Consider the following 13,504-nt stretch of genomic DNA (forward strand, 5'->3'; position numbering starts at 1 on the left):
TACTGAGCAAGGAGCCCAATGTGGGACTCTATCCTGGGGCTCTGGGGTCATGACCTGAGCCAAAGGCAGACGCTTAAACAACTGAGCCACCCAGGCATCCCTAAAAAATACATAATGTTGTCAACATTTAAAAATCAAGGTATTTTACATAGAAGGTCAGACTTGCAAGTTCTCTTAAAAATTCTAAACGTCTGGCAATACTAGTCTGGGTTTCCTCATTGCAAGGAAAATGTCTTGAAATGACTAGAGACTATACCCATTAGGGAATGAACTGTCCGTTTTCCCAAGGACCACCCATCACTTCTTAGATATTTCTTGCAGCTGGCTCACTTTACTTATTTCGAGCACTCAGAATCATTTGACATTTTGACATCTAGATCAGTGGTTTTCAAACTAAGATGTGTCACATTCACACCAGAAATAGAGCTTGCAGGATCCTATCCCTACGGTTTCTGATTCAGCAGGTCGGGGTGAGACCCAAGGATTTGTCTAAAAAGTCTCCATGTGATGCTGATGGGGAAAGGTTCAAGGATAAGTGAGTTTAGGTAAGGAAGTTGTTCAGGAATTTAGTGTTGTGGTTAGATACATAGACTCTACATTCAGAGAGAACTAGGTTCTCTGTTTCTCACCCAGGAAATAAGGATGATGGTGTTTACTTCAAAGTAAATGAGATGATGCATATAAAGTATGTATCAGTATCTTCAAAGCAGGACATAGCTTATTATAACTTTTCGTTAAATTATTCAACTGCATGTTAAGTCTGTAAACAATCCTTCAAGAATACTGATTCTGGGGGCGCCTGGGTGGCTCAGTGGGTTAGAGCCTCTGCCTTCAACTCAGGTCATGGTCCCAGGGTCCTGGGATCGAGCCCCGCATCAGGCTCTCTGCTCAGGAAGGAGCCTGCTTCCCCTTCTCTCTCTGCCTGCCTCTCTGCCTACTTGTGATCTCTGTCAAATAAATAAAGAAAATCTTAAAAAAAAAAAAAAAAGAATACTGATTCTGGGGAGAAGATCAGAGATAGATTGCTAGTTTTGGAAAAAAGTGATCAAGGGTCTTTCTTTTATTTTAATTTATTAAAGAATGAAAGAAGTATAGAAGGGTAGAATAAAATTACTATTTCCATGAGAGCTAAATTGATGGGATGTTGCCAGTTGAAGAAATAATGGTGGAGATATGAAAGTATTGAAAACCATTCAAGGTATTGAGATTCAGGAAGTATATATGGAACACCAACTGGAAGAGGTAGGGAAGTTGTAGATTCATAGCATCTAACCCAGCTGTGGGATGGTTGATAAAGAGGAAGGAGACTCTGCAGTGGATGAGATAATCTCCATATTTTAGATGACACCTAGCTAGTAAGTGGAGATAAAAGGACCACTTATTGCTTCCATACCCTAAAACCCATGCTCTTTCTTTCTAAACATAATGCCTTTCAAAGCCCACACTATTTCCTGTTAGACTGAATATTCTTGCTTGTTTGGATAACTTCTTGTCTTTAGAATTCTCTGTCCCATTAGATGGATGGGAGGATGGAGAAATACATGGAAGATGGATAATATATCTTACTGTTTTTGATATCCAGGAATCAATAAATAAGTTAATAAATATTAACATAAATATCGAATCTCTAGGGTATAGATGCATTTTTAGAGAGTGATAAATATTAATAACAATACTTAGTGCATATTGTTCAGTAGATGAAAAAATAAAAGATTAAATTAGATGACTATATGGATGCCTGGATGAAGGAACAAATAAACAAACAGGGAACAAATTCTCTTATCTGACTTAAAATGACAAGCTCAGCTACCTGAGGGTACCCAGGTATCCTCTGCATCAGAAACATGAAGTCCTTTACTTTGTGGTCAGCCTGGAACAGTGGATTTGCTGACATGTTTGGTCTGACATTGGATCCAGGCAACAATAGTAGCAGTGCAGACTCAATCAGATTGATTTCAGATGGTTTCATCAAGATCTTGCAGTGGGCATCTACAGTGAGCAGCCCTGATTTGTATAGTTCATGACCCCAGGGAGGAGTGTGTTTAATTTGCCAGTCTCTAGTATTCAAACAGGACAGATAGAACTTTTAGGCCATTGACAATACCCCAAGAGTCAGTAAAAATACAACAGGGTTTATCAGAAAGCACACTTGCCAGAGGTACAAGAATGACCTTGAGTTCTGCCACTTAAGTGGAGGACCTTCCATTTTCAGTTCTGCATACCTGGAACTAAACACAGATTTCATCATCCTAGGGAACACCACCAGCTTCAATTTAGTGAAACTATTAGTGAAGCAGGCCCAGGCATTTAGTGAAACCTGTGAATCCAGCACCCCATTGAAGCAGCAGCTTTGCCTCAGGAGATTTTGAGCATAGGGTGCTTCTCTTTACCAGAGCTTGTAATCAACCCCTCTCACTCACAAAGCCTCGTAGTTCAGGGGCGTCAGTAATGTTGTGAGGCTGCAAAGGCAAAGAGCCTGCCACAGCTTGCTGAGCTCTTCCAGTAGAGCCAGTTGTTTTGGGCCTTACTTTAAGGATGCTGATTTGTGCCCTAGCTGGTAACATGGCCAAGTAAGATCACACTGGCTCCAATATTCAGAATCTAATAAAGTGCTGGGCTTCTTTTTGCTTGATGGTTGAGGCTAAAAAGACAGAAGTATCTCCTTGATTGCTGGAGGGAATTTGCTCAGATAGCCCCTCAGTTTTTTCAGAGTTTATTATCCACTCCTGCTGGTTGAGGCTTCTGACTTGCCAAGTAATAGGACACCATCTTAGTTAACAATTTGAAGCCACTTGTACCAAATCTTAATGGCAAATAGAAGAAGAATTTAGGTATTGAGGAAGTACTGTAAACATACTGGAAGCCTTGCCATATGAATAAAAATTGGTCTTGGACCCTGAGTGCCAGTGGGATAGAAGAAAGATGATGGAAAGGGAACATACCAAGGGCCATTAGTCAGTGCAGTGGATTTAGTTACAGTTACATGTTTGGAATAGTTGAGGCAATGGGATCAACAGCAGAATCAATAATCCACTGTGAGCCTCCAGATCCTATTAGCCTATTTTGCTGGCCATGCTTGGCTGTTGTTCTAAGATATTGCATCTTGGATTACTGTCCCTGCTTCCTTTAAGTCCTTAAGGTGACGATTTCCTTTCTTCTTCCTAAGATTCTCAACTTTTTTGTGGGGCTACCAAGAGAAAATAGAGAAAAGAATTAGAAGGAATGATTTATGTGTTCTGTTAGTATTTCTTTACACATAGCTTTTACTGATCAAGAGAATGCCTTCTGTACTTTCTGAGAATTTACAATGAAATGTTAATACCAATTATACATCCAGCTGTGAAAACCACATAAGTGTTACATTGAGTTGGCCCAAAGGACCCCATATACAAGATCAACTAGCTTTTCTGCTTCATGGTAAACCCTGCCCAAATCCAATCACCTGAATTCTGCCCCTCCTTCTTCCAGCTTATGGAACCTAGCAGACTGTGATTTGGATGACTGTATGCAACAGATCTGTAAGAGTATGAGTGCTTTCCCTCCCAGAAGTTCTCCAGCATATTTCTTTGGGTCTGTATGACCTTTATTTCCTCTTAGGAGCAGGAAACTTTAATTTCATTCTTAATCATCTTTTTCCTTAAAGCATCTGAGGTCAGTATAACAAGGAAGGGAAGGACCATGAATCTTGGACAATGAGAGCAGCTCTGTGCAGTAAGAAGGCCCATTTACTTGTGATTTTGAGGGGTGTGTAGATGGTTTGCAGCTCAGTGAAAGTGGACTAATACTGTTTTTGGTTCAACTGAAGTCCTATAACAGCACCAAAGCCATCAACACTCCCAACCTAAAGACAGGCATATTAACCATGTGCTTCCCCAGGACAACAAGGTGTGGTGGTGCTGTTTCATGTAGATGCCCATCACTCATGTGGATGCCCACAGTAAGGCCCTGATGAGACCAAAGGGAATAAAGCTGCTCACTGAGCCTGCACTGCCATAATTGTTGCTTGCATTCATTGTCATAGTGAAAATGGCAGCAATCTGGACTGAGCAAAAAGTAAATGACTCTGTATTTCTGGTGTCGAAGCTACCTTGGTACAGATAGGTGAGCTTGACATTCCTCCTAGCCAGATTGGAGCCCTGTTCCTTCTTTTTTCCTTTAGTTAAGTGTTCATCAATTTATTTAACTTAATCTTTATTTTTCATTCATTAAATAAATATTTATTAATCTCTAAAAATTGATAAATAGTAAGATAGAATACCTGTCCTCCAAGGAACTCTAATAGGACAGACAGATATGTAAGCATGTGATTTATAACGCAATATGTTAATCACAATGGCTGATGTAAACTATGGAAGAAGAGGAGCATCTACAATAGAAGAGAATCAGGGAAATCTTGGTTTCTGCTCATAATAGTTGCTTGTTTCTCTCCTTTCCTAATCAGCATGGGTACATTGCCCTATAACTGTAGTCTGAAAAAGAGTGGGAACTTCTGCTCATCCAGAATGAATCTTGGGACTTGAGGGTGACTGGTAGATTGGTGAGGATGTCCCACCATCAGGGGATAGTCAGCAACAATCAGGGCACCATCTGGGAGCTGTAACTTTGGGTTTATTTCCCAGTACTTGGCCTGCAATCACTTCGTAAATTCCTTTATTCATAATTCGTAAATGCCTTAACAGGTATTAAACTGGAGGATCATTATTAAGCAGTTGAGCATAAAGTTCATTAACATGTTGGCTACCAATTCCCAAGGGGATCCTAGAAATCCCCTTCATCAATCTGCAAGTCTCTGATTCTTTCTTTTCCAGAAAACCATGAGTGTCAGCATTCTGTCCTCATCACAGCTGTCAAGAACTGTGAAGGGGCTAAGATTTAACCCTACTTGTAATCTAAGAATGTGACATGGTTTCATGAATGCCAGAATGTCACAAGACTCCTAGGACAAAGCCACGGGACTTTATTATTTACCACTGTAGCATAGCTAGTTAGCAGTTTCTCAAGCCCCAGTTCCTGTAGGATGATGCAAAATTGGCCAAGTGATACATTCCCATGCAGTGGAGAATAACCCTCAGTCTAGGGAACGGGAATTTTTACGATGTTCAGTAAGCAAACTTATCTTCTGCTCTGGAAGTAAGTATTTTTATCATCCAAAGCTGTGGTTATACAAAGATCCTTGAAAAGATAGTCCATAATGAAAATAGTCAGTGCCTCTGCTAATTCTGAGGGCTCCAACAATTACCACAGAGTAGAGATTCCTCCAAGTATGGGAATTTACATAAGATGAAATTAGTCCTTCTATGTTCATCTTCCTATTAATCATGTTCAGCTTTTACCAGATTATCAAGTTATACTTGAATCACCAATGTTTAACAGTCCCTGGTGAAAAGCTTTGAAATTTATAAAAACTTGCTTTTGAATAACTGTCCCATTTTATGTTTTCTTTTTGGGAGCAATATAAAAATGGGTTAGAAAGTGCAGTCATATTCTAAAACTAACATAAGCAATACTGAATAATATTTATTCAGGTCGTAGACATTTTAATGTGCATGCTAAAAGTTTGAAAAACATTTAATTCACATTGCAGAGAACAAATAGGGAAGTATTGCTTTCTTAAACTATTTTTTTTTTTTAGCTTACAGATTGCAGTGGGCCAAAAGAAAATGCTTCATGTATTGAGCAAAATAAAGACAATCAGTGTTTCGAAAATGAAACTGGCAAAAAGACAAGAGTAAGTGTTAGAGTGTTTTCTTTGTTTCTGTGTTTAATGGGAAAGATATGTTTTTTTCTCTGTGAAGTGTAACCTAATTCCACCTGGTCAGCATATTGGGTTCTCCTGCTACTGAGTTGACATTGGGTATGTATCATTTTGAACAGTTGTTGTGTTTTCATTTTTGAGAATTTTGCGTTCTTCGTGCGTTTTGTTGTATATTCTTAAGTTGCTGGTAATCACACAACTGTTTGGTAAGCTACTTCACTTCTCCTGTCTTCTCCTGTATGATTCAGGACAGAAGAACCCTCATGTGAGACTTCAGTAGTGGCTTTTTAGGTCCTATTGGAGGTTTTTTTTTTTTTTTTTTTTTTTTTTTAAAGATTTTATTTATTTATTTGTCAGCAAGAGAGACAGTGGGAGAAAGAATACAAGCAGGAGGAGTGGGAGAGGGAGAAGCAGGCAGCCCGATGCATGACTCGATGCCAGGACCCTGAGATCATGACCTGAGCCAAAGGCAGACACTTAAGGACTGAGCCACCGAGGCGCCCCCTATTGGGGTTTTTGGGCAATAGCTTCCCCCAAGAAATCTGAAATATATTTCAATCATACTTTTTTGTGGTTGTCATGTATATTTATTCAAAGTAGGGAATTCCAATCAATCATCTATATGGTAATGTTAAAGAGATCATAGTGCTTTAGATGATGCTTTAGATTCAGGAATAACTTGAATCCAATGAAAGTATGTGTATTTCCAAGTACAAATATTTTATTAATCAGTAACCTCAGATTTATTTCTGATTGATTGCCACAAATTGATCCTTATTTAGCCCAATGATATAAATTGGGGTTCCATTTTCCATTTTATTGATAAAGACATCAAATTTAATCATGAAAACAAGAAAATAAATCATGATTATTTTTATGAACATCTGGTAAGTATTTAAAGCACACATAAAATTATTTTGGGAGATGATTCCTAAGTATTGGCTTTAGTGAGGCTTCTTGAAAGGCTTCTTGCCTTTCTTCTGAATCTTCTGTTAGTAGGCAGAAGGAGTCTTCATTATGGCTCTATAAGCCTTCAAGTTTCTTTCAGATATGGGGTGGTATGTCTACTGAATGGTAAATGTCAGTAAAGGACAGTTTTTCTGTTGATTATCATTTATAACCTGGGCTGTTTTCTGTCACTGCCAATTAGTTGAACCTCTTAATGTTAACTTGATCTTGGAACCTGGGCAAAGTTCTGAGTCAGTTGCAATTATGAATTTTCATCCTTATGAAATGGGGTCTGAGAGAATGGTCAAGAAAGAATGCTTCAGTATTTTGTAGTGCAACTTAGTGCCCATGGGCAGAAAAAGCTGCACTTTTGCTATATGAAACTGGTGGTTATATGCTTAATGCTCAAGGGGGAGGGGATGTGCAGGGAATATTAGATCATAGCTGTCTTCAAATTTCTACTCCTAAAACTATTTTCACAAGATTTCTCTGCTGCTTATCATTCAGCTCGATATTAGCTATTGGTAAGATACACAAGCAGATATGAGATCCTTTAAGAATGCAGCAGCCAGTACCTATTTGATCCTTATCAAAACTATGTAAGCTATAAGTCAGCCTTCTGGACTAAAGGTGGACATTTTTCTGCTTCTATCCCTCATCAATGACTGCGAAGAATTTAGTTAACATAAGAAAGGTTGGATGGTAAGTGGTATTTCTCTTTGTAAGGAATCTGTGGAACCTAGAGCCAAATTTAACTAGTAAACAGTTTATGGACCACCTCTATAAAAGAATGTTGTCTCCTCTGCTGAAAAATGTTTTTGTTTAACACTGAATCTGTTATTCAAACTATTTGAGACTGTAATAATATGCTAAAAGTGTTTCCAGGAAAGGAAGTTATCTAATTTGGCAGTGGCACTATTTTTCTCCAAAAGGCGAGAGGGAGGGTGAATGTCCATACTATTTTATATCTATCTATCTATCTATCTATCTATCTATCTATCTAAAACAAATTTTTAGACTTCCTGACTGTCCAAAGGATATTTGTATTCTTGCTTCCTGAAAATGAAATCATCGGGCCTTAGGAGAATACAAATGTGCCAACTTGTCAAGCAGCTAAATTAAGTAAGTGCTGGTAAATATACTAGGAAAACTTTTGTGTTTTTATCATGGGAAAATATATTGCTAGCCTACGCTACTTAAACTCTAAGAGCTTTAGTTTTTTAATCTCATAGGTTAGTTATGAGATTTTAATGAGATCTTAAATATGAACATGTTTTGTACTATCTGGCAAATAGTAGATTTTTATTCTTTTGAAATAAATTTCAAGTCTTACATTTGTTTTATTAAAATGGTAGACATTGTTACAGTTAGTTCTTAGGGTTTCCTTGGGTCCTAATCTATATTACATAACTAAGTCTATACCATTTCTTTTTGGCTGGAAACCCTTTGGTCAAGAGGAGGCTCCTGCCTTGATTTCTACTTGTTGCTGTTCAAAATAAGTTCTGATTAAATTAAAGTAAGCATCAGTGAGAAATTCTTAATTATCTTAAGAAGAAAATTAATTCTGTCACAAACAAAAGGGTAGTCATGATTATTGTAAAAACACAAGATGTTACTGTAGCTATTTAGTTCATAGATGATTCTTCAAAGGCTATTGACAGTAAACCACAATTTGGAAATCACAGTTGTTTAGATCTATTACACTGGACGTTCGTTTCTTCATCTTCATAATTAGGGTGTTAGATCAGATTATTTTTTAGGATTCTTCCAGATATAAAGTCTAATCATTCTGTGGCAGTCAATAGCAGACAAATTATATTGTATAAATAGAGTCCACTAATAATACAATTAAAGTATGTTACCCAGCAATAGCTAATGAGCCTCACACAAATTTAGACTTATGTGATAGACATGTATCTAGAACAAAAAATAAGAACATCTTCATTATGCCACCTTAGTTTGAGAAAATTTCAATAACCCAGCTCATGGGCCAGTGATTCTTTTTTTCTTTTTTTAAAAAAGAAGATTTTATTTATTTATTTGACACAGAGAGAGAGAGATACAGAGAGAACAAGCAGGGGGAAGGGGCAGAGGGAGATGGAGAAGCAGACTCCCTGCTGAGCAGGGAGCCTTATGTAGGACTTGATCCCAGGATCCTGGGATAATGACCAGAGTCAAAGGCAAATGCTTAACCAACTGAGGCACCCAGGCACCCAGACCCATGATTCTTAAAGTGTGGTCCCCCAACAACCAGCATTATTATCTTCTAAAGACTTGTCAGAAAAGTTAACTCTTAGACTCCACTTTAGAACAAGTGAATCAGAAATGCTCAGAATGGGGCCCAGACATCTGTATTTTAATGAGCCCTCCAATGGATTCTTAGGTTTGCTACAATTTGAGAATTACTGCCATGAGTAGTAAACCTCTGGACTTCCCTCTGAAGAGTCACTCGACATCTTTTCTGTAACATGCTTTAAAACAGTCAATTTAGGGAAGACCTAGAAAGGGATTCGGGGTTTTATAAGGCAATTAAGATAGAAGAAATGCACCATACATACTCTTTAGGTTTCTTGTTTGCAGTTCTCATTTGTTGGTGAGCCTCCTAAAAACTCTGTTTGCTGATTTTCTAACATCATTCAGAAACATATTAATGTCTGTATTGCTCTCTACTCATAGTTGCCCACTTTTGACCATAACTTAATTCATAACAGGCTTCTGAAAGTTATTATGCCAGGTGGGAGATGTCTTCCCTAAAAATATTGATCCACAAAAATCAGAATCAGAAATAACTTTTTAAAGATTTTATTTATTTTCTTTTTTTAATCATTTTTTAAAATTTATTTTCAGCATAACAGTACTCATTGTTTTTGTACCACACCCAGTGCTCCATGCAGTCCGTGCCCTCTCTAATACCCACCACCTGGTTCCCCCAACCTCCCACCCTCCGACCTCTTCAAACCCTTCAGATTGTTTTTCAGAGTCCATAGTCTCTCATTGTTCACTTCCCCTTCTAATTTCCCCCAACTGCCTTCTCCTAACTCCCCATGTCCTCCATGCTATTTGTTATGCTCCACAAATAAATGAAACCATATGATAATTGACTCTCTCTGCTTGACTTATTTCACTCAGCATAATCTCTTCCAGTCCCATACATGTTGCTACAAAAGTTGGCTATTCATCCTTTCTGATGGAGGCCTAATACTCCATAGTGTATATGGACCACATCTTCCTTATCCATTCATCTGTTGAAGGGCATCTTGGTTCTTTTCACAGTTTGGCAACCGTGGCCATTGCTGCTATAAACATTGGGGTACAGATGGCCCTTCTTTTCACTACATCTGTATCTTTGGGATAAATACCCAGTAGTGCAATTGCGGGGTCATAGGGAAGTTCTATTTTTAATTTCTTGAGGAATCTCCACACTGTACTCCAAAGAGGCTGCACCAACTTGCATTCCCACCAACAGTGTAAGAGGGTTCTCCTTTCTCCACATCCCCTCCAACACATGTTGTTTCCTGTCTTGCTAATTTTGGCCATTCTAACTGGTGTAAGGTGATATCTCAATGTGGTTTTAATTTGAATCTCCCTGATGGCTAGTGATGATGAACATTTTTTCATGTGTCTGATAGCCATTTGTATGTCTTCATTGGAGAAGTGTCTGTTCATATCTTCTGCCCATTTTTTGATATGATTATCTGTTTTGTGTGTGTTGAGTTTGAGGAGTTCTCTATAGATCCTGGATATCAATCTTTTGTCTGTACTGTCATTTGCAAATATCTTCTCCCAAATTCAGATACTTAGAAGTTTACCATTTTCTTGAGAGAGCAAGAAAAAGAGTGAGACTGGGAGAGAGAGAGCACAGAGAGAGAGGGAGAAGCAGGCTCTCCAATGAGCAGGGAGCCCAATGCAGGGCTCGATTCCAAAACCCTAGGATCATGACCTGAGCCAAAGGCAGCTGCTTAACTGACTGAGCCACCCAGGTGCCCTAGAAATAACTTTCATTTACATTCCATATCTTTGCTCAGCAGGGAAAATTACCCCATTTTTGTTATATTTAGTGAAATTTCAGTATGTTTGGAGATGCTTTTTGCCATCATTGAGGTTTAGACAATTGATTTCTGTTCTTTTACAAAGTAGTTTTTTCAACTGCAAACTTTATCTTGCTCCAGTTTCAGGACTTAAGAATCTTGCCACTTGTCATATAATGTGGAAAACTCTGAAGTTACAAAGGGCAATAGAATTTGCAAAATTTATTATAGATGTGTTTTCCAGATCTGATGAAATTTTATAAATCTAGTAAGAAAATTAAAATTAGGAAATGAAAATAAAGATATCAATGAGAATTCTAGGCCTTTACTGATAAAGAAATATTTTAAATTTAATGTGGTTCCTTTATTTTATTATTTCCTTTGAACAATCTTAAACAAGTGGAAGTATCTTTTAGGGCTATGCTCCATGTTCAATTAAATTTAATAAACAAAAGGTGAAGTCTGGAGATACAGTTTTCTAGAATCCTAGTGAGAAACAATGAGGATTTCTAATCAGATCACTGGGAGAGGAGGGAATTTTGACAGGACTTGGTTAACAAGTAGATTTGAGAGATGGGTGATATCAGAATGAAAATGGGGATATTTAGGTTGCCTAATGGACAAGCAGAATGAATTCAATAATGACGTCTTAAATTTGAGATAATGGCAGAACAGCTAAGGGGAAGTATTATTAGAGTGTTGGAAAAATTGGTTAAGAACCAAGCGTGATGTCAAAAGTAAGACAGTGTGATAGAGTGAAAAGAGAATAAGGTCCACAGTCAGATACCACAGTTTATATCTTGGCTCTACCACTAATTAGTCATGCAACCTCAAGCAGATTAAATGGCCTCTATTGCTATTTGTAAAATGTAGGTCATCTCTATCTTGTAGGGCCATAATAAGGAACAAATGAAACAGTTATATATGAAAGGACTGATAGCTAAATATTCTGATTATTGTTTACATTTGGAGACATGACTGGAGAACTAAATGTCTCCTAAAAGTATTTAAGTTTTAGAAAATGTTTTGGTTCTTTGGTACTTTAAATCTAATTTCTTAAGCAGAAAAGAGCTAATCTTGTGAATTAAAACTGGTGAAGGTATTAAGTGGATACTATGCAAATACCATACTGGATGGGACATAAAGTTAGGTCCCTTTTAACAAGAACAGAGAGGTAATTGGGTGGAGAGAAATTTGACTATAAGAAACTATCAGACAAAAGGAAGCATGATGTAGGAGTAGGTCATAATTAGAAGCCGGAGATCTTGGGTCATTGTCTTTGTCCTCTGATTATTTGGGAGTTCTTGGACAAATCACTTGGCCAATCTATGCCTCAATTTCCTAATCTAATGTGACTAGATAATTTATGTTTTAAGTTATAATACACTTATAACACTTTGATAGAATAGGAAAATTATTGTTAGAGAATCCCAACATTGCCTTAATTTTTTTTTCAGATTAATATATATCTGTTAATGTACTCTGTTAAATACCTGCACCTTCTGATTGAGAATAACTTTGCAACTTGTCTCTATTTCACTATTTACTGTCCTTGACAATATTTATAAGGAATCTTCTTTTCCTTAATGCAACTCAGCCATGGGGAAGAAGATTTTTGTGTTTGTTTGTTTTAGGGAATGAGAGCAGAATGGGGATTTCCTTGCCTTTATATAGGTACCTTAGATGCTCCCCATGGTCCTTACTTTAAAATGGTTTCATCTCTGTCCCCGCCACATGTACACCTTGGGGAACACAAAGTAGTCACTTAATTGCTTTGCTGCCATCTCAGGGCAGGCTTGAGGTTGCCATGGGTCCTAGATTCATGGTTCATTCCCACCATTATCTCAATTTTGAGAACTTCATTTTGAATGGAAAAACAGTCCAGAATCTACTGGTGGGTCTGAGGGAAACTGGGTAGAAGGTCTCTAGCCTAGTGCTGATGAGTGAGTGGACCTGGGAAAGAAGGGGATGATGTCTGTTTCATTCTCAAACTGGTTGCCCCTCCTGGTTTGGCTCTGGGGCAGAGTTGCTGCTGAAAGGGTAGTGTGACAGCTAGATACCCTTTTCACCCCAGCTTTTGCAGGCCCCTTTCCGCTTGGGGCAGCAGAAAAAAAAAAAAAAAGAAGAAAAAAAATGGTTCCAAGTTAATCTTCCTGGAGAACTAAGTTCAGAAATACCACAGAATCATCCTCTCACCCCCACCCTATATCAGCTTCAAGTTCCACATAGCAAGACTTACAAACTGATTGCCCCCCAGTCTGAAAAAAGCACAGACTCAGAGGATTAAAAGTAATTTTAATAGTAATTTGAAGCAATGATTCTGCTCAGTCCTAAATTTCCTCTACTACTGCCCTATAAGGGAGAATCTGTCTTCTCCTGGAAAGCCTCTAGTTATAGGATATTTACCATCTCCCAAGGTGTTCACTCCATCTGGGCAAGTTTAAATATTATGTAGTTATTTATTAAAATTAAACTCATGATATTCAGACCATTTTAGCACTGAGTATATTTTCTATTTCCTAATGTCAGTGAAAGCAAAATGGTAAACTTCTAAGTATCTGGATTAATGGGGAATAATCTTTTCTTTTTAATGAGATACTGTAGTTAACTCTGGCTAATTTGGTTTACTAACATAAAAGGTAGAATGTAATTACTCCTCATTTTCTGGTTGTTGAAGATACTGTGCTTTATCTTTGAGCATCTTGTAAGGCCTCAGGTTCAGTGTTCTGCCTTTTAAAGAACAATGACTAGACTTCTTTCCTAGCAATGCAGG

At 37.8% G+C, this 13,504-nt stretch overlaps 1 protein-coding gene across 1 annotated transcript in view; it reads left to right on the forward strand.

Annotated features, from left to right (window-relative positions):
- The window catches only part of DLG2 (discs large MAGUK scaffold protein 2), a 2,065,329-nt gene that overhangs the window by 479,641 nt on the left and 1,572,184 nt on the right, over positions 1 to 13,504 (forward strand). The window contains exon 5 of the mRNA XM_047691101.1: positions 5,633 to 5,728. Coding sequence (XP_047547057.1) covers positions 5,633 to 5,728 — 96 coding nt within the window. The remainder of the gene's footprint in view (positions 1 to 5,632; positions 5,729 to 13,504) is intronic.

This window comes from Lutra lutra, chromosome 10 (genome assembly GCF_902655055.1).
Source record: "Lutra lutra chromosome 10, mLutLut1.2, whole genome shotgun sequence".
In the NCBI taxonomy this organism is placed as follows: domain Eukaryota; kingdom Metazoa; phylum Chordata; class Mammalia; order Carnivora; family Mustelidae; genus Lutra; species Lutra lutra.